The following is a 21,389-nucleotide window of genomic DNA, read 5'->3' on the forward strand; positions in this document are numbered from 1 at the left end:
AGAAACTAAAGATATTCCCATCTGCTTGTTTTGTTACTCTGATTTATTGAGGGAGACCATCTTCAGAGCGAGGTCGATGGAGGAGGCTGGAAGTCTGGGAGTGGAGAAAATCTGAAGCAGTCATGGCATGTGGTGGAAATGTTCAAACAATGACGCGTCCTTGTTAGAGCCCCGGTGGTAGCGAGACCAAGTGAGGCAGCAGGCAGTGACGATGCCCAGCCAGATTCATAAGTACTTAGGGCAGGAATAGAGATGCTGGACGCCTGAATCCACTCTGAGACTTCCCATGTCCAGATTGATGTAACCAGTAGGTAAAAGGGAGAAAACTGGAGAAGGTTGGCCAAAGAGGTTTATGTGAGAGATCATCAGAAGGAAATGGAACCGTTTTCCTTAAAAAATGCAGTGGGAGGCAGTTTTAAGAAGTGAGTGTCTCAGCCTGGAGGTGGTGGCACACACACCTTTAATCCTAGCACTTGGGGGCAGGGGAGAGGCAGGTGGATCTCTATGAGATTGAGGCCAGTACTGAGCGAGTTCTAGGATAGCCAGGGCTATTACACAGAGAAACTCTGTCTCGAAAAAACAAAACAAAACAAACAAATGAAGAAGAAGGAGGAGGAGGAGGAGGAAGAGGAGGAGGAGGAGGAGGAGGAGGAGGAGGAGGAGGAGGAAGAAGCATCTGTCTTGCCCTCTGTTTTCATGATGGCCAAACAGAAAATCAAAGGGTCTTCTTCTCTCACCTCTTCAATTCCTGCCTGAGATGAGATGTAGGTTCTGTCTTTGCTGGCTGCCAGGCTGGGTTGTTAGCAGCTTGGAGATGGTGCCAACAGGAATCTCTGGAAACAGCTCTCTTCCCGGAGTTCTCGTGCTTGGAGCTCTGAAGTTTCGTGCTCCTTTGTCTTGTCAGCATGCTAAGATTTACTGATCTGTGTAAAAATACTATTTAGAGAACTACTTCCTTGGAGGTCCCTTTTCTTACATAGGATGGACACCATGTCATGACGATACACTTGCTGCTGTTTCGTTTTTTCCTCTTGGTTAACCTATCTTTTATCAACAGGGACCTATGCCTACCATGAACTCTCAAGGGTTGAAAAATGAAGCTGTACTTCTCCTTTTCACACACAAGGTGAGAAAAATGAAACCAGGGAAAGACGAAGAAAGAAAGAGAAATAAGGGGGTAAAAATGTATAAATTGGGATAGCAGACACGGTTAGGCAAGCTGCAGGGTGTGGTGATATTTTATTTGTGCTTTAATAAATAAAGCTTGCCTGGAGATCAGAGGATAAAGGACAGCCATTATAAGTAAACAAAGAAGTCAGGCAGTGGTAGCACACGCCCTTCATCCTATCACTTAGCAGGCAGGATCTCTACTAAAGAACAGAGCCAAGCCGTGGTGACACACGCCTTTAATCCCAGTACCAACCCTAGGGTCTGTAGGTCTGTACAGACAGACAGAAAGTGACAGAGCTGGGTAGGAAGAGGAAGTGATGTAGCTGAACAGAGAGAGCAAATCAGATGGCAGAACAGCAAGGCATATGGACGTGGGTAGACAGGAAGTAACTCGCTTTTGGAAGCTGCAGAGTTGGTGAGGTAAGGTTGGCTGGGGGCTTTCCCTATTTCCATGATCTCTCTAAGGCTTTCACTCCTATATTTGGCTCCATGTTTTTTATTTAATAAGATCATTTAGAATTCATCTACAGCAGGGAGATGATGAAACAGCTGAATCGACATGATGTCTTGGGGTGATGGGTAGATTGGAGGAGGATGTGATTATAAATATTTCCTGTATCATAACATCCCTATTCCAGAAACATCAAACTGTCTTCCAGCTAGAGAATTTTATTATGGAATCATGCAATGGGGCCAGAAGAAATGGCTGCATGTCAAATAGTCTGGTCTGAGTGTTCTATTTTCAACTTGTTGGTTGTGTGACAATGTCTGCCCTACAAAGGGAAAATCATAATAGGACTTGTATTGTGGGTCCCTTGTGACAAACTGGGACAATCCACCGAAAGCTCTTAGTGCAGTGTTTCTCAACCTTCCTAATGCTGCAACCCTTTAATACACAATTTTTCATCTTGTCGTGACCCTCAGTCATAAAATTATTTCGTGGCTACTTCATAACTGTAATTTTGCTACTGTTAAGAATCACAATTTAGGGCCAGGCAATGGTGGCACAAGCCTTTAATCCCAGCACTCAGGAGGCACAGGCAGGCAGATGTCTGTGAGTTCCAGGCCAGCCTGGGCTAAACAGAGAATCCCTGTCTCAAAAACAAACGAACCAACCAAAACCAAAACCAACCTACCAAGCAAACAAAAGCACCATAATGTAAATATCTGCTTTGTAGGATATCTGATATGCAAGTCCTGTGAAAAGGTCCTTTGACCTCCAAAAGGGGTCGTAATCCACAGGTTGAGAACCCCTGTCTCAATGCTACACCGGGCACATACACAAATGTGGGTCCAAACAGGTCTCTTTAATTGAAAAAAGTGTGATGTCTAATCTTGGTTGTCAGCTTGACTACATTAGGGAGCAACTAAAACCCAAGCAGCCGGGCACACCTCTAAAGGATTTCCTTGACGGGATCATCTGATGTGAGAAGACTCACACCGACCCTGGGCAACCTCTTCTGGTGACAGCCCACATAAAAGGACATGGAAACCAGAAGTTTGGCTTCTTGCCTGCTTGCCCTCACTGTTGCTGGCAATTTCACCTACCCTGCTGCTCAGACATCCCTTCGCTGGCATTAGAACCTACTTCAGGATGCCAACATGCACTGAAGACCGGCTGAGACATCCAGCTTCTTGGACTGAACAACTACTGGGTTCTTGGCCTTTCTGTCAGGAGACAGCCATTGTTGGACTAGCAGGACCACAGCCTATAAGCCACTCCAATAAATCATATATATATATATATATATATATATATATATATATATATATATCCCATAGTCTGTTCCTCTAGAGAATCCTAATATACAGTGATATTTGGGGCACCATAAGTAACTCTTTTGTACATATACAGCTGATCCCCAGTATCCCTAATTTACCTCTGGTCATCAACACAAATTCTATGGCAGTCACATGGGCCTTGTTGTTAATGGCTACTGCAAACATGCCCCTCACCCTCAAAGACCCCTAAGCATCATTACTCTAATAGCAGATTACAAATTTTTCTTTCTTTCTTTTTAAAAAAGATTATTTGTTTTTATTTATGAGTGTTTTGCCTCTATGTATGTATATGCACCATGTTCATGCCTGGTGTCCAAAAAGGCCATAAGAGGCCGTCATATCTCCTGGAACTTGAGTTATAGACAGTTGTGATCTGCCATGTATGAACCCAGGTGCTTTGTGAGAGCAGCAAGTGATTTTTTTTTGCATTTGATTGAATTTTTTTATTAAGGAAATTCCTTATTCATTTTACATACCAATCATAGATCCCCCTCTTCCCTCCTCTTGCCCCTTCATCCTCCCCCAACAACCCACCCCCCCATTCCCTCCTATAAGAAGGTAAGGCCTCCCATGGGGAGTCAGCAGAGTCTGGTACATTCAGTAGAGGCAGGACCAAGCCCCCCCCCTCTGCCTCAAGGCTGTGTGAGGAGTCCTACCATAGGTAGTGGGCTCCAAAGAGCCTGCAGCCAATGATCTTAACAGATGAGCTATCATCTCTCCAGCCCCTGGAAATTTATCTTATAGCTACATAAAATTACCAGCACAAAACTAAATTCTGTCTTAAACATTTAAGTACTATAAAGGCATGATGGGAAAGATAATACTTTTTATTAACTTTATTCAAATATTTATTATTACCTGTGAGGAGGTATCTTCATTCAACAATAAACATCATTTCTTTTGCTTTCTTTCTTTGTTCTCTCTCTCTCTCTCTCTCTCTCTCTCTCTCTTTTGAAACAGGGTTTCCCTGTGTACCAGCCCTGGTTGTCTTCCACTTGTCAACAATGCTGGCCTCAAACTCACAGAAGTCTGCCTGTCGCTGACTCTCCAGGGCTGGGATTAAAGGTGTGCACCACCACTGCCCTATTGTGTTGTGAAATTAAGGAACTGAATAAGACTTTGTGTCTTCTAGAAGGTAGTCAATCTGGATATGGAGAGAACCACACATTAACTGTAACGTGAGAAACCCAATCTCAGAGGAATAACAAGAGTGAATGGGAAGGGAGAGGAAAGGTTGGTTATTCTGCCTGGGAAAATCAAATAAATGAACCTGTCCTTCAGTAGTTCTGTTTATGTTAAGCTTGTTCAAATGCCTTCTCTGCTTTAAAGAGTGGATAAGAAGAATCAAGGACAAAGGAGGATTCTGGAATGTGGGAGCCAACCCAGAAGAAGTATGTAGGCTGTTTCAGAAGATTCTGCCTGGAGGGAAGACAGGTGAACGCAGAAAGAGCAGCGTGGGAGGGGGTGGGTAGATTCTCCCAGGGGTACATTCACGGGTGTTTGCAGGAAGTGCATGTTTGAAATCACTCAGTGATTACAGCCTACCCTAAATCAGGACAGCTAGCAAGGACATACTGGGATCAGAATGTATGTAGAGTACTCAGCTCGAACCCGAGAGTCCCTTGCCCTCCCTGAACATCAAACCTTAATACAACCATGGCTTGCCATCCAATTCTTGGTCTGCAGGAAGTGACAGAGTAACAGGTTAACATAAAATAAAATAAGAATGCAGTCAGTCACTTCTTGAGTGTGGGACAGTCTACAACGAAAGCACTAAAGAAAATGAATTTCAAAGAGATTAAATTCAAAGAGAAAAACTTTTTCAGGTTCTTATTTCCTTGAGTCAACTCTACACATTTTTAAATGACTTATTTGTTTTGATTTTATGTGCATTGATTGGTGTTTTGCCTGTATGCATGTCTATGTGAGGTGTGGGATCCCCTGGAACTGGAGTTACAGGCAGCTGTGAGCTACTGTGTGACTGCTGGGAATCGAACTGGGACCTTCTGGAAGATCAGCCAATGCTCTTAATTGCTGAGCCATCTCTCCAGCCCCGACTCTCTATATTTTTAATATTTAGAGAACTTTAAACTGAGAATTTGATTAATTAAAGGAGTTGATGTTATCCAGGTGACGGTGGCATTATGTTGGGTGAGAAAGATCCTAGTTTTTTTCTTCCTGTAAGATTCACAATGAGGTACAATTACATAAAGTCCTAGGCATGCTTTGGAGTATTCGGGTTGTGTTTTTAGGTGGAAGGGGATTAGTATAGTATCATGCAGACAGTTGTGAAGTTGATTGATAGGGTTGTGAGAGTTCACTGAATTCTATTTAAAAGGATGCTGAGAAGCTCGGAATTAAAACAGTAAAAGTAGGCTACATCTGAGCAAATACGTAACATTGTCAGGAGGAGAGAAGACATGGCAGGTGGTGGAAGTGCAGACCTGAGCAGCTGCTCCAGGGGAGCAGAGTTCCCTGGTGAAGACATGGCAGGTGGTGGAAGTGCAGACCTGAGCAGCTGCTCCAGGGGAGCAGAGTTCCCTGGTGTACGTGTTACCTGGTGTTGCTAGAGTGGACAGCGGAAGCTGTCTAGTGCCCACCAGGTAACAAGACTTTGTTGATATCAATTTTCTAGTGTGACTACATAATGAACTGTTTCAGATGCCCCTATGTATTTCCTAAAGCAGAGTCTTGCCCTGAGGACAGCAACTTAAGAAAGGGTTTGATTTAGCTCACAGTTCAAGAGTCCTCGTATAGTAATTGCCTCTGAACTGAAATATCTCATCCCTGAGGGAAGCTCACTGAGACCCAGGAAATCACTGTAAGCAAGTTATGGTGGCCACCAGTAAGGACAACTGAGGAGAGACCTTCCTTCGTGTCGACTGCCTGCAAGATGCAGAGAGCACCTTACAAGCTCAGCTTTTATGAGTCACCACCCACCATCAGGTGATACAGCTGCTTTTGGGCCACCCCCGCTCCCATGAGTCACCTGTCACTCATACTCGTGGAAGAACTCATTGGTTCACCAAGTTGGAGCTCAGTGGTGTTATTACTTTGGCCTGTGGTCAGTTTCCTATCTGGTGTCACTAGATGTTTGTTCATGTCTCCCAGGAACAGTGTCACACAACAAGGGTATATAGTCAACCATAACAGGAAAGTCGTAGCAACAGGAGCCTGAGACAGCTGGTCACCCTGCATCTGCATTCAAAAAGTAGAGACCACTGAATGCTTATGTCCAGCTCACTTCTCTTTTCTATGTAGCATAGGAACCTGCACACAGAGCAGGTGGTGGGGTCTTCCTAACTCAATGTAATCAAGATAATCCCCCAGGATATGCCCAAAGACCCATCTCCCAGGTAATTGTGGATCTCATCAAGTTGACATTTAAGATGAATCATCATGACTACCCAACATATTGCCTGAAGTATTGACTGTTGGAGAATGTCTCTTTACTGTTCTCCTGGAATGTGGAACACACACTGTCTACTACATACTCTGAAGCCATAGCGCATGGGTCAGGGAATCACAACCTTCAGTGGGAATGGCTCCATTGTTGTATTTATTAATTCACCTTCACTGTTTTCACCCTGGCTCTTAGCTGATCAGTAGAATTCATCCGGGAGGTGTGTTTTAATCCCAAAGATGGAAGGAGAAAGACCACCAACCCAAATCATCATGACCAAATTCATGAAAGGAAGCAATTAACTCAAGCAAGCGTTTTTATTTGTGTTCATGGACTGCCTCCCCCTAAGGCGAGGTTTGAGAGGTTAGCATTGAATGTGAAGAAGACAAGGCTTTCATAGCTCAGGTGTAGGGGGTTTCCAAATGGCGCGGGGGGGGGGGGGGTTGGCAGGCAAAATAGGTGGGGTTATAGGATCAGGACAAACAAGTCAGTCCTAACAAACAAAGACATGATGGTAAGGTGGGCGTAACAAGGTAGTCATAACAACAGTTAGTCATAACAGGGTAGTCATAGGTGGTCATAAAATCTTTTGAACCAAAGGTAGGGTTGCAAGTGGTTATAAACAACGTTTTGAAACAAAGACATGATTGCCATTCCTGGAACAGGCAGTACAGGACCATTTGTAGTTAAGGTTACAGATAGGGCATAGCCCAATCCTTGAGAAACAGAGGTTTGATCATAAACAGAATGAAACTAGTTTGTCTATATATAAGATGGCTTTTGAGCCTAGGATGGAGGCAGGCTGGTTCTTCAGTGTGGTCATCAGATGCACAATAGATCCCTGGCTTCCAAAGATGAAGTACTGCTTGGTTATTCCAAGTTGTTAATCCTACTTAACCAAAACTACTGGTAAAAATGATTGATCCAATTCTTCAAGAAAGTACACTCCCAGTGGAGGGTGTGTGTGTACAAATCAAACACTGGAACTCAGATAGGGTACCTCTTAGCCCTTCCAGGCCCAATCACAAAGGTTAATTGACAACTATGGCAGCCCAAAGGAAACAAAACTATTGGGGGTCATACACTTCAGAAAAGATGATTTCAGTCACTCCATGAGGGAAAGAAATTTAGCTGGTTGAGGCCAGGCTGAAGGCAAGGGGAACGTGGATGCTGGAAGAGACCCAGAAACATTCTACAGCCTTCTGATGGATTGTAAAGATAAGGATTTAGTAGCTTTCTGTGCTTCCTGTTTGTGTGTATTTCTGTGCACATGGTAACCATTTCTAATCTCTCTCCTGCTCACTATTAATTTATCAGCTATGGGAGATTAACTTTAGATTTGTACTGTAAGGAAACAGAACATTCCATTGGGTTGTGATCATGTAGTAGGATTATAGCTTGAGTTTCTGGGGAGAAAGGAACTACCATGTATTCACCCCAGATCGGGCATGGATGACACACCAAAGAACCCATCCTACACTTAGAGCTTCGTGAGCCAATTGGTGTATTCTTATTAACAGGAGCATGACCGGGGTGGGGGAACACCTCAGGGCAGTTGGAACACTGAAAAACTGTAAAGGCTAAAACAGGCTGCATCCCTGGAGCTGCCTGTTCAACTTGCAGGCAGCCTCCCAGAAGAGTGTCTTTCCCCACAGCAACTGCTCACTGCCCATATGACTGTGGAGAGGGACCCGAGTCTTGTAACTTTCTGCACCTGAGCATGCTGATTTTCTATAGTTTTCCAGGTCCTGTGAGCATCCCTCCTCCCTCCAAGGATGTTGCAGCATGGAGGAAATAGCTGCACAGCAAGGGATCATCTGCTGACTCTAGGACAACCCATCTTCCAGTTGGGGGGAATGTCTTTGTTGTGGGATATTTGTACACTGGGTGAAGATGCATGGCTGTGATTGGTGTAATAAAAAGCTGAATGGCCAATAGCTGGGCAGGAGGTAGAGGCGGGACTTCTGGGCAGAGAAAGGAAAGCTGAGAGGAGGAGTCTAGGTGCAGGATTTCGCCAGCAGATCGTTTGGGGAGCAAGTTGGATGTGCCATACTAAGAAGAGGTAACCCAGCTATGTGACAAAGTGTAGATTAAAAACTGTGGGTGGATTACATTATAAGAGTTAGTTGGGAAAAGGCCTAAGCTAAGGCCAAGCTTTCATAATTAATAATAAGTCTCCAGGTCATTATTTGCTGGCTGGCGGTACAAAGATAGTCCAACCGAAAAGCTTGCTACATGTCTTCACTGAGGGGACATCGTGGATGGAAACAGCACTGTGATGTTCTGGGGGAGCTGACAAGCAATGGAAACAAGAGCATGGGGATGGACAGTGCTGGGCCCAGTTTCTTCCCTTTCAGCTCCCGTGTGTTTCCTTCCAATACAGAGCTGGGCCCTTGAAACACTTCTCCTTTGCCAGCTCACACGTTATTTCATCAGCAAGGGCAGAAAGAGGGCTCTCACAAGAGGAAGTAGTCTCCTTCCTGGTCATGGTCCTTGAAGGCATTGGCTTTGAGTCTAGTACTTAGAGCAGAAGTTCTTCTCAGTTAAACTCAGCTGGTGGAAGGGCAAATTCCTCATGAGTTTCAGTAATGCCCTGCAGGTGGCTTCTGAGTGTCACTTGGGCACTCTAGAGAGCCTGAAAGACACCCAGTGCTGTTCACCTCTGGCGAATTGTGTGGGCATCCCAGAAAGTAGCTTCTGAGAGAATGTTGGCAGCATCCTAGTTGTTATCTTCACAGAAGGGTCTATGTCATCCTGCTGAAGGGCTTTTGTAGCCAGAAGTTTTCCTGTGCCCCCCCCCCCAGTCCACAGCTGCTCAGACCCAAGTAAACACACAGAGGCTTATATTAATTAAAACTGCTCAGCCATTAGCTCAGACTTACTACTGACTAGCTCTTACATTTAAACTCAGCCCATTTCTGTTAATCTATATGTTGCCGCATTTTCCGTGGCTTTACCTGTGTGCCATTACATGCGCTCCCTGAATGGCAGGCAGGCATCTCCTGACTCAGCCTTCTTCTTCCCAGAATTCTCCTTGTGCCTTCTTCTTCCCAGAATTCTCCTTATCTGCTTATCCCACCTATACTTCCTGCCTGTCTACTGGCCAATCAGTGTTTTATTAAACCAGTGTACAAAATCATTATCCCACAGCAGGCTTCCTATCATATTACCTGGGGAGCCTTGCAGATGCCTGCCCTGCACACTTGGCGGTGCCTCAGCAGGCAACTGAATCTTGCTAGCACCCCAGTGGGTGGCTTTACATTTGCAGCCTCATCATGTGGCACCTTAGCACACTTCTTAACCATCCAATGAGCCTCGGCTACACCCTCTTACTGAGTTCTGAGCCCCAGACTAGACCAGGGTCTTACTCCGTAGCCTAAACAGGCCTCAAATTCACAGCCTTCTTACTGCCTGTGTTCTGGGATTTGAGCATGCCCCCTATGCCTGGCTGATGTGTACAATTCATTGATTCTGCATGTATAGCCAAAGTGCTCAGTAAATAGCCCTTAGACTGGAGAGCCGTTGCAGCCCATATTTAAGTTTCCCAACAGCTTCAGGTCAAGAGATATAAATAGGAAAACTCCCCCTCCCCGTCCCCTCCACAGATGTGTTGTTGTAAAACTCCCACCTTTTCCTCATGGGAGATTTCCCTGCAGCAGCCCAAGCAGACTCCATAAGCTCTCTTACCCTGCCAGGCTTACCCAGCTCTCCTTGCTCATTTGGATGAGATGTTTAGCCGTGCCTTAGACGGAGATGTAACCAAAGTCTAGCAACCGGCCTTCTTTCTGTGTGTTTCCCTCCTCCTGGCTGGGGATTGTGGGTGGGAGGGACACTCAAGCATTCCCACCAGGAGGTAGTTCACACCTAAGAGGCTGCTCTTCCGCCCTCTTTGGGCTTGATGCATGTTAGAGAAGGATTGTGCAGATTAGGAAATCACAGTCTGTAGCCTGTGAGAGAGGGACAGCTTTATTACCACATAGCCCATGCTCATACCTCATCATCTACAGGTCTAACAGCAGAAGTGAATAATTGCAATCGAAACCATGTGACTCACAAAGTCCGAAACATTTGCTCTCTAGCTCATCACAGAACCAGTTTGCTCAGCCCCAGGTGAGACAAAGAACCATGACTGATTTGTTGGTTGATTGCTGGAACCAAGAGCAGGAACTCAACTTCAAGTCAATAGCTTCTTATACATTTTAATTATGAGTATATTTTATACATGCATTTATATGTATGCACATGTGTACATATGCATGTATTATTCATGCTTGGGTTCTTATTTTAGTTATTGGGTCACAATATATTACTGTCATAATTTTGATGCAGTAGGAGAGTTCAAGGTAACTCCTGAACCTGTGACACACGTTGTCACCCTTTTAGGACTCTTGTACCACACGTCACAACAGCATGCTCTGGGCTCATCTCAGGGCTTCCCTGCCTAAGCTCTGGAACCAGTTATGTTCCAGGGAGACTGTGACAGACTAGAATTTTCCCAGGGCTAGAAAAATAAATGATGAAAGCAAACCCTAACATCCAGGTAGTCTTTGTGGTCACCTGCAGATGGCAAAATTGCGGTGCAAAGTATCCCATCAGGCAGGCCTTCCTGACAACCTCGTCTAATGAAGCCCTCATCCCCCACCCCACCCCACCTGTGCTCCTGTGCCACCACATTGTTCTGGTGGCTTTGGAGTGCTCTGTTAAAACTTCATGGTATATTTCAGAATTTTGGTTTCTCTCTCCATCTAGAATAGAAAGGACCTGCCTTCTTCTTTTTTTTTTTTTAAATGGTGACTAAGAGAGATCACACTTGACTTGTTTCAAGTATCATATTTGACATGTGACTCATATCAAAGGTAGATCACTTAGTATCATTCACATCCTGTTGCTAGACAACCTGATGCGAACTGCCCCTGATAAATCGCCAACTTACTTGTGATAAGTTCTGTGATTTTGCCTGTTGGTCTCCAATAATGAGCTCAGTTTCCTAGCAGGCAGGAAGCAGCTGTCTTTGCAGATAGCCAGAATCAGATGCACAACTTGACGTGTAGAGGTGGGAACTCCTTGGAGGAAGTAGATTGCAGGGAGCGTATCTTTGTGACCTCTATCTTGTTCTGGCTCCCACCTGCATCCCTTTTCTGTTTTCCAGATGCTCTGCTACACCTTTTTCCCCTAGGCTAGACTGACACTTCCAAATACTGTGACCCTAAACAAATCCTTCTGCCTTTAAACTGCTTTCCTTGAGCATTTGATCATAGTGACTGACAGAAAGCCTGACCAGCACAGCAGACTATTTTAAAATGACTTATGCCTGGTAAAACGCTTGCTCACTAAACGTGACTACCTGAGTTTGGATACCCAGCATCCATGTATAAGCCAGAGAAGGCGGGGGCATGCCTAGAACTCCAATGCAAGGGAGGAGTGGAGACAGGTGGATCCCGGGGGCTCATCAGCCAGCCAGTCCAGCCCAAATGGCAAGCTCAAAGTTCTATGAAAGACAGCTTCCGTGCATACATACATACATACATACATACATACATACAACACTCACAAATGCATAAATAAAACCAATTTTCTATTTCATTCTGCTGTTCTCAATCACTCTCCCCTCACCCCACAAAGGGAAAGGTCCATTATTGTTTTTAGTGGACAGATGATTTTAGACAGCTACACATACATAGAAGTGTTTCATGTGTCCTTTTTAAAGCTGGGGTAACTGAACCATTGAGCATGTTCCTTAGTGCATATTAACCAGGTATGAAATAAACACACATACTATTCCTGAAGGTGGAAAACAATATATTAATTTATTTCCAAGAAAACAAAAACAGAAAACGTCAACACCAAAACAGATACCGTAGATGAGGGTACCTCCACAGCTAGCTCACTGGCTCAAATGCTACTCTCTTCCAATATTAAAGTATCTACGACAAAGAGGTGACCAGCAATAGGCATGTAAACTTCTATTCCAGAAAATTTTCTCATTTTCCATGAGAGATCCAGTGTAAAACATTTCTTTTCAGGTGCTACCATCCAAATAACATAAAAAAGAGACCCGTCTTAGACTTCACCAAGTGCATCCCTGCCTTTTGACCTTTTATTACTCGACACAATCCCATTTTGTTTTTCAGTGGAAGGAAAAAGAAAGTTTTACATGAAAATGATTCCCTTTAAAGATGATTAAATGCAGCAGGCACAATTACAGCACAAGAATGACATTGTGGTAAGTGACATCATTTAAAGTAAGCATTTTTTCATTAGAACAAATAAATATTTAGGAACACATTTTTTAAGATTGCATCTATTCATTTGTGTGTTAGGGAGTGACTATGTGCAACAACATGTGTGTTGTGGTCAGAGAGTAACTTGTGGGAGTGAACTCTCTCCCTCCATTGTGTGGGTCCCAGGAATTGAACTTGGGTTGTTAGGCTTGGCAGCAAGCACCTGCACTTGCTGAGTCCTGACCTCACATTTTTCTGAATGACAGAACTTTTTCTCCAAATTAACATTGAGTCCATTCTTAAACTCTGCCTTCTCTGGAGATATTAAGTATGGCTTTATTTGACCTTCTCTCAACAACCCTAAGGAAATGAGCTGCGAGGATCAGCCTAAATTCTAAGAATTTGCTTCCTAATGATCATTAGCTATTCTAAGGCTTGTTACATCATCTGCAAGATACAGATACTCACGTCACCCTCGAGAGAGGTGTGAGTTTTGAATAAATGAGACAAGAAGGAGCTGGTGGGGGACAAGAGACTTTAGCTTACGTTTCCTCCTGCCCCCATGTCTCTGGATTAATCTGACTGTAATTACTGATCCCTACGGCCTGATGGAATATGCAGCCAGAACAGGGCACCTGTGCAGTGTAGCCATTTTGTAAGACTCTAGAGCAGGGTTTCCAAAGCCGATACCACTACCCAGTTTTATAGCGGAGGAAATACCTTGTGTCAACATGTGACCCTCTTGTGCCAACATGTGTCTGGAGGATCACAGATGTTCAAGAGGCATTTAGTGAATGCAGGCTCAGTCAATGAATAGTGAGTGAGTGGAAAAGGACATAGACGTCCATCTACAATCGAAAGCTCTTAAGCATCCAGGAACACCTGTCAGCACCAATCATTGCAAGCTACCTGGACGCCTTCCTGGCGTGGTTAAAGCTGTGTACAACAGAACCAGGTCCCTATCTCTCATATAGAAACGGAACTCCAGAAGTGAATTGTTCACAGGTTCCAGACCCACACAATAGCACCTTTCCTGTGGGAAAGAAAACAATTCCCTCATTCCTGTGAGGATGTTTCAGTGTTCTCTGTGAATATTCTGGAACAGAACATGGAAATGCTCGGCATCCCTGAGGTCCTCTTCCTGCAGCCACAGAGTGGCTCCTGTCTTAAGGGCATGTTCTGTCACTTCATGGCTTTGTACTGTAAGCACAACTTCAGACACAAGTAAACTGAAAATGCCAGTGTTCACAGGCCTGTTTGTGCTGCTGGAGACGAAGTCCAAGTCCACACATGTCAATCAAATGCTCAGACACTGTACTCTATAGTTCCTCAGCTCCTCGAGATCAGTTCCTTGTGTTTGTTTGTCTTTTGTTTTTCAAGACCGGATTCTCTGTGTAGCCCTGGCTGTCCTGGAACTGGCTCGATATAGACGAGGCTGGACTCATAGACCCGCCTGCCTTTGCCTCCCAAGTGCTGGGATTAAAGGCCTGCCCCACCACCTCCAATCAGTCCTTGATTAAATGAAAGTGGTGAGTTACTAGAAAGCTCTCTCTATGCCTATGTTTGGCTGAATGCATAGTTGCTACCAAGATGGTATAAAAGCTTCCTCCTCAAATAAACCAAGGGTTGATATTCTTAGACAGTATTCCCACCATTCTCCTTTCTGGCAGGATACACTAATATGAGTATCTGGCACAGAGAACCGCTGCATTTAAATTTATCATCGACCACAGTAAGCCGACTAAGAGGCAGATGAGCATCAAGTGACTGCCAGACATCAGAGCCAGGTGTGGTTGTACACACTTGTAATAGCAGCACTTGCAGGGGGTGGGGGCGATGGGGGGTGGGGGGGAGGTGGGAGAACCGAGTTCAAGGCCATCCTGGGCTACCTGGCAAGATCCAGGGTATGCAGAGATATATAGCAAGAGCTTGTCTTTAAAAAAGAAGAAAAAAGAAGAGGCGGAGGAGGAAGGGAAGACATTCAAATGAAATGGCCAGGCTAGATAAAAACACCAGGACAGCAGACCCAGCCATCTGGTCAGTGAATGTATCACAGTGTCCAGTGGATATTTTAAGCATAGCCATGAAGCCAAGTCCTGATATTTTCCTGAAACCCGTTTTTGAAGCCTCCAGCATAGCCAAGGCAAGAGTCTCTTGGAGAGGAAGGCTCTTCTTTACGCCTTTGATTTCCCACCAGGCCAGAGCTGCTGCGGATCAAAAATACCAGCTGGGTTGTATGGCAGTTTCACTCTGATTGAGGGTTCTCTCTCGAAGCCGCAGCTCCAGGCACTCCACAGTAAGAGGGTACGTGTTGAGCTCAAATTTGTTAGCAAATAGGCTTTGTGAATTTACTAGCCATTTTAAGTCTCCATTTCCATAGATGCAAATGCCGTGTACATAGTGACCTGTTGGGGAGACAGGGCAGAAAAACAGTTAGACATGCCTGTCTTTAGAAGTCACCAGGGGTGAACTAGAGATAGCAGAAACCTAATCAAGTATGATGAAATGCTAATGAAACATGACTGGGCTGCCCTAGCCCACCAGGAGCTTAAACCGCTTAGGACAAACGGCACAAATATGCACTTGAATAAGACGGCATCGAACACAATGAAAACAGCATCCTAGAGCAGTTCATGCATGAGCACATGAGAGTTACAGGTAAGGTCTAGAAGCACGGGGACGAAAGAGGTCCTTTTGGTTTGTGTTGTCTCTTCTCTGAGCTCTGATGAAAGTGTCACCTCCACCTTTGAGTGCCAGCTAGAGTAAGCCTTGCTAAGGAAGCATGTCAGCAGTGGACTCTGAGACAGAGTTTCTCTGTGTAGCCCAGGCTGGCCTTCAGTTAGCAACCCTATTGCCTTGTCTCCTGAGTACTGGGGTTGCATATGGCACTCTTGTGCCAGGATGGCACTGAAGTTCTCAATCTCACCCCTTCACGACTGCTCCTCTCCAAACTGTCCCCAGCATGCTCTGCAGCCACCACTGTGGCCCACGCTGCTTCCGTCTTCCCGTCTGGACTGCTCTGAAGGGCGGCTCCTCCGGTGACTCCTTTGCCCTGTTACACACACACACACACACACACACACACACACACACATACACACACACAGCGTGGCAGCCAGAGAGATTCAGTGAACACGCAGGTGGACTGATCTCTGCTCTGAACTCTCAGCACTGGCATTTGAGACTCCTGACCCTGGTCACTCTTTGCTCTTCTTCAACCACTTCCAACACACCAACCATTTCCCCTGTCAGTTCCAAGCACAGCAGGCCCACTCTCACTGACTCTCCCAGGGGCTACCCCCACACCCCTGTAACCCTGATCTCTCCTAGATAATGGACAGCCCAGTGCTGGACACCACCTCAAGGTCATGTTCTCAGTAAGGCCCTCCCTACCACATTTCCCTCATTCATTTGTGTTCGCTATTTGTTACCAATTGATGTGTGTTACGTGCACATGTGTAAACACAAAGGAATGCACGCATAGATGTGTGTATCATATAGGTAATGTGCATATAAATATCATACAGTATAATTATACATAAACCTTCCAAATTTATGATTTCATCTATACATTCATTTTTATGTTTCATAAATATGTCTTAAACTGTGTAAGACTATAAATGACATACATAAATATTTTATGATATAGGTGACATCTGTTTGCAGTGTTATATACATATATGAAGGGAAGGGAAATACTATTTCTTGTCCTTTCTAGGCAATGCCTTGCTTCTCATGGGCTGGACTACATGCTCCAGAAAAGCAGAGATTTTAGATCATTTGCTCCCTTCTGCATCTTCTGCCTCTGGAACAATGACTGGTAAATATTTCAGCATTACATGAGTAACTGTTGAGTGATGGGCTGGAGAAGGCTAAGATGGAGGTGAGCAGCTGGGTTCATCTGTGAAGTATAAGGTGACTGGGAGTGGTTTTGGAAAAACTGAAGGCAGTGTCTCTGGAAACACCAGAAAGGGGAAACTTCTGTTTGAATAAAGGATTCTGCTGGGGATGAGTTGGAAACAAGAATGGTGGATAGCTGGAACGGTCCCCAGAGCTCCGTGACCATGTCAGGAGGGTCATTAAATGTCAGAGCCAGGGTCCCAGCCCCAATAAGCCAGGTCCAACCACCTATCTTTAGTAAGCCAAACAAATGATGAGAAGCAGAAAAAGGAAATTTATTAAATGTGGCCACATTGAGAAGAAGGACAAGGAGACCCAGTGACTGGCCCTACATACATCTGTGGGGTTTAAGGGAGGACCAGAGGCATGAAGCAGTCCCAGTCATGGTGTGGTCCCACCCAGCACTGACCCATCTCTGTCTCTCCAGCCAGGTGGTCGCACATGCTATCAGGCCTGTGTGACATGTCTACCAGGGAGACAAGCTCTCCCACTGACTGGCACCAGGCTTCGGCCTTTTCCTTCTCCCAGCAGGAGATTCCTGGGTAGTTCCAATGCCTTGGGGTGCTTTGTTTCAAGTGTCTAAAGACAGGGTGAACACTTGAGTGTCCTTCCAGAACCTCTTCTATGTTGCATTATTGAGTCACTGCGGTGATGCCCTGCACCATCCCAATCCCTCTGGAGTCTGCCTCTTTCTTCTCTCTACGTACTGATTTGAAGGACAGTGTTTACACCCTTAACTGCACAAAGCTTTCACGTGGCCATTGGCATAGCAGATATTTTAAGAAGAAAGATGAATATGAGTCTGAGGTGGGCTTGGGCCACTCGGGTCCTGTCCAGTTAGCTTGGTTCCTAGCTGGTGATCAATAAGGGTACCTACAAAAACGTAAGGCTGACCAGTCTACACCTTCTTGTCTAAGCAGGGACAGGGCACGGGCAAAGGCAGAGAGAAGAGGCTGCAGGCCAGTCTGGACTGGAGGGATAGTAGCTTCTCTGATAGGGGAAAGCTACAGCTCAAGGTAATGATGCCATCTGGGTGATGGTGTGGACAAGGCAGATCAGAGGGGACTGTAGGAAGGCTAGGGAGGCAGAGTGGGGCTGGCTTGAGGATGTGGTGAGGATGATGTACACAGAAACCTGCCTGGGTTTTTGTTTTTTTGAGACAAGATCTCATTATGTATCTCTGGCTATCCTGAAACTCACTATGTAGACCTGGCTGGCCTTGAACTCATAGAGATCCACTTGCCTCTGCCTCCCTAGTGCTGGGATTAAAGGCGTGTGCCACTCTTTCCAGCTCTGACTGGGGATTTTGTGAGAGGGAATTAGGATACAGTCAAAAGACCTAGAGGATACAGGGAGAAGAGGTCATTGAAAAGTCACAGGAGAAAGGCCAAGAAAGGAGCCAATTTCGTGACACGTGATCTTGCATTTCCAGTCAGAAAAATGAGGACATTTCTGATAGGTAAGTTGTCCAACCATGCTGCGTTGTTACAGCAGCATAAACAGGTAGACACACACCTGCTCACTATGTGCTAGGTAGTATTGGGAGTGGATGATGCCCAGGCCAGATGGGATTCCTTCTTCATGAGGGTCAATAGAAAGGACAATGACTAGCGGCACATCTCTGCAATCCCAGCACTTAGGAGACAGAAGAGGGAGAACTCAGATCTCAAGGTCTTCCTTGGCTACACAGCAAGTTCTGAGTGACTCTGGAATACACGAGACCCTGTCCCATTCCACCCCCCAACCCCCCCCCCCCCCCCCCCCCCCCCCCCCGCCACAAAAGGCGCTGACTTAGGGTCTCCAGTTCTTGTCTGTTTAGGGAAGAGTCTTTTCTCCTTGTTGTCACCTGCCATATGCCAGAGTGGTCACAAACACCTGAAGCTCTCCAAGTCACTCCTGGCCTGTGTGTGGAGGGAAGAGCGTGATGGGGAGGGGGCAAAGTGTGAGCATGCTCTGTCACAAGGTCGTGACATCACCTGTCCCAGCTCCTGCACTCCCGAAAGGAACAGTAAGCAAGGGGCAATGAGAAATAAAAAATTAGCAAGAACAAAGTTCATTTTTAACTTGAAAGTACTATCTCTCCCTGGCAGTTCTAAGATTGAGAAGGTCTGAGAAATGGAAACTTATCTTCAGGAGACAACGTGATGAGGTATCCAGCTTTCTCTGCACAAGAACCCCTTCTATTAAGTTAACAATTATCCCCATGCCAACAACAATAGGCGGTATGGCCTGAGAGTGGGAGACCTTACCATGGCAGCCTCCATGCTGAGCTTCCATATCATTCCACTTTACAGCTCTGAGGTTGCCCGTCCAGGATGCGTTTGGCATGGCGCCGGGAACTCCTGCAATGATGATAAAATAGCAATAAGAACCAGGAGTTCAACCCACTACTCCGTCTCCACAGCTCTTCTTTGTCCTTCGGGCTGTTGTGTGCTGCATGGCAGTTATTCCTCTGGGTTCTACACACCAGACAGCAATAGCATTCTCTTCCCAAATGTGACAACCCGAACCGTCTGCAAACATTGCCCCATGTCCTGTGGGGAAGCAACACTGTTTCATTTGAGCAACACAGTGACAAGCCATCTCAATAAATTCTGGGTAAGCCTTGAAAGGGCCCACTTAGCCATACAGGGCAGTTATACCTTCAAATAATATGAAAGTCACGACTGGAAATGGTGTAGGGCTTTAGAATCCAGACCTCCAAGGCATTTGAGAGTATATATGGAAATCAATACAGGTATGAAAGAGGCATACTCTGCTTTGTGAGAACTGTAGCGTTTTCCACCATGACAAGTACAATTTATACAGAACGTTATTTAGAGGTCATGATGCAAGTATCTGTACCCAAAATGCAACAGTTCTCTCTTAGGAAACTCTAAGATGATAAAACATACTTTGGTAGGAAGGATAATGTCCCTTTTACACACACACACACACACACACACACACACACACACACGCACACGCACACGCACATGCACACACACACACACACTTCCACATTGTAAACACTGGAAACTGGATATGCTGTACTACATGGAAAAGCGGAATGATATTCCATGACAAAGAGGAATGGCGGTTGCTCTTCAGCTGGACTTCAAATAGGTTATCCTGAATTATTCTCTCTGCCGGCCAGCCCCACCTGTCCTTTCTCCTGCCTCACTATTGGCCATTCAGCTCTTTATTAGACCATCAGGTGTTTTAGACAGGCACAGTAATACAGCTTCACAGAGTTAAACAAATGCAACATAAACAAAAGTAACACACCTTAGAATACTATTCCCCAACAGTACTGACATGAACTTAAAATTTAAATAGACGCAGAACTATTTAAAGGGTGGGATGGAGGCAAGAGTCAGTCAGGCAGATGAAGCTAGTTTTTGCCAAAGCCTGATGTGGTTGATCATTATCTCTCCCTTGGTTGTGAAAGGTGGCTGGAAGAAGTCCTGATTGCTTGGTGAGCCAAGTCAGTTCCAGGAGATGAGTGCTCCTGCTTGGGTGTGATCTCACCGCAGGATAAACAGATCTATGAGGCTCTGCTGTTCCTAGAACTCAGCGCAAGTGCAGGTTCACTAGAGACTTCCAGTCATTTTGGGTGGAACATTGGAGTGGGGCTCCGGAGGAGAATGCTGTAAAAGCTGTTCCTGCTCCTATTTGTTGTTGTTTTTCAAGACAGGGTTTCTCTATTTAGGCCTGGCTGTCCTGGAGCTCACTTTGTAGACCAGGCTGGCCTTCAACTCAGAGATCCGCTTTGCCTTTGCCTCCCCAGTGCTGGGATTAAAGGCGTGCGCCGCCGCCGCCGCCGCCGCCGCCGCCGCCACCTGGCTTGTTTCTCTTATCTTTATGCCTATCCGCCTCCAGTGAGATGAGGCAGTTTTAGTAGCTTCGGATTTTTAGAGAGACACCTCTTAAGTGCAGAAGTGAGCAAAATTCAGGAGGCAGATGGCAAGAGAAGACAGACCAAAAAAAAGCCAGCCTGTCATCCGCTCTTAGTTACCCTGTGAAGAGATTCAGGGCTTCTCAGGTTCAGTTTATACTAACAGTGGGAGGAATTCAGGTGCAAAGGCAAGGAGCTGGAGGGGACCCAGAAGCAGATGGGAACGTGCCTCTGCAGCGTTACTTCCAAGCTCAGAACAGCAAGACAATCTCTGTATCGTTTAAACTCCCAGTGTTGTAGTAATCTTACGGGACTTTTTAGGGTGAAGGCTTGGGCTCTGCTGTCTACCTGTCAGCAGTATACCAGTCAATGATTAGACAGTAGTAACAGTGAGAAGGAGAGAAAGGTTTACTCAATGTGGTCACATTGGGCGGGACAAACCATGGGGTCCCGACCCAGCTCCCAAGCCAGTCCGTAAGTGTCCTGACATGAGGTTTGGGTTTAAATAGAGGGCAAGGAAGGAATGCACATAATCCAGCAGCTTTGGTTATGGTGAGGTCTCACCTATCACTGACTTTCTGCCCTGTTCTGTAAGGCAGTCAGAACTGTGGGAAATCGCTTCCTGGGATTTTCTTTTCCCTGCCAAGACAGTTAAGATGTAATTTATTACAGTCTCAGATGGAAAACTGACTACTGAAGAAGATGACATTTCCCAGTAAGGGTAGGGGGTTAAAGTCTAAGACTCAAACGTTGAAAGAAATTTAATAGAATCGCACATTTAAAGCTAACCCAACTCAGCTGGGCGGTGGTGGCACATGCCTTTATTCCCAGCAGTCAGGAGGCAGAGGCAGGTGGATCTCCTTGAGTCCTGGTTTACAGAGCAAGTTCCAGGACAGCCAAGGCTACACAGAGAAACCCTGCCTTGAAAAACCAAATACCAAAAAAAACTAACCCATCTCATTAAAGAAATTAATAAAAAGGTACATTTCAGAAGAAAACAGTCCCGTTCTGTCGCCCTGTTGACACATGATAATTG

At 45.5% G+C, this 21,389-nt stretch overlaps 1 protein-coding gene and 1 long non-coding RNA gene across 4 annotated transcripts in view; one reads left to right on the top strand and one right to left on the bottom strand.

Moving 5' to 3' along the window:
* Positions 1-731: 731 nt before the first annotated feature.
* Positions 732-11,051, top strand: LOC128104474 (uncharacterized). Of its 2 annotated transcripts, none has more exons than XR_008216016.1 (3): positions 732-1,126; positions 4,282-4,386; positions 8,093-11,051. It is a non-coding gene; the product is annotated as an uncharacterized LOC128104474 (long non-coding RNA). The 2 variants fall into 2 exon arrangements; XR_008216017.1 differs by lacking the exon at positions 8,093-11,051 and adding an exon at positions 4,882-5,077.
* Positions 11,052-12,137: 1,086 nt separating this feature from the next.
* Positions 12,138-21,389, bottom strand: part of LOC128103573 (N-acetyllactosaminide beta-1,6-N-acetylglucosaminyl-transferase-like) — a 102,562-nt gene continuing 93,310 nt past the window's right edge. For both annotated transcript variants that reach the window (XM_052728076.1, XM_052728075.1), the window contains exons 2-3: positions 18,726-18,818; positions 12,138-14,981 (exon numbers count right to left, since the gene is read on the bottom strand). In XM_052728076.1, coding sequence (XP_052584036.1) covers positions 14,791-14,981; positions 18,726-18,818 — 284 coding nt within the window. In that variant the 3' untranslated portion in view covers positions 12,138-14,790. The remainder of the gene's footprint in view (positions 14,982-18,725; positions 18,819-21,389) is intronic.

Source organism: Peromyscus californicus, unplaced genomic scaffold (genome assembly GCF_007827085.1).
Source record: "Peromyscus californicus insignis strain IS unplaced genomic scaffold, ASM782708v3 Scaffold_8__1_contigs__length_139910024, whole genome shotgun sequence".
NCBI lineage: Eukaryota > Metazoa > Chordata > Mammalia > Rodentia > Cricetidae > Peromyscus > Peromyscus californicus.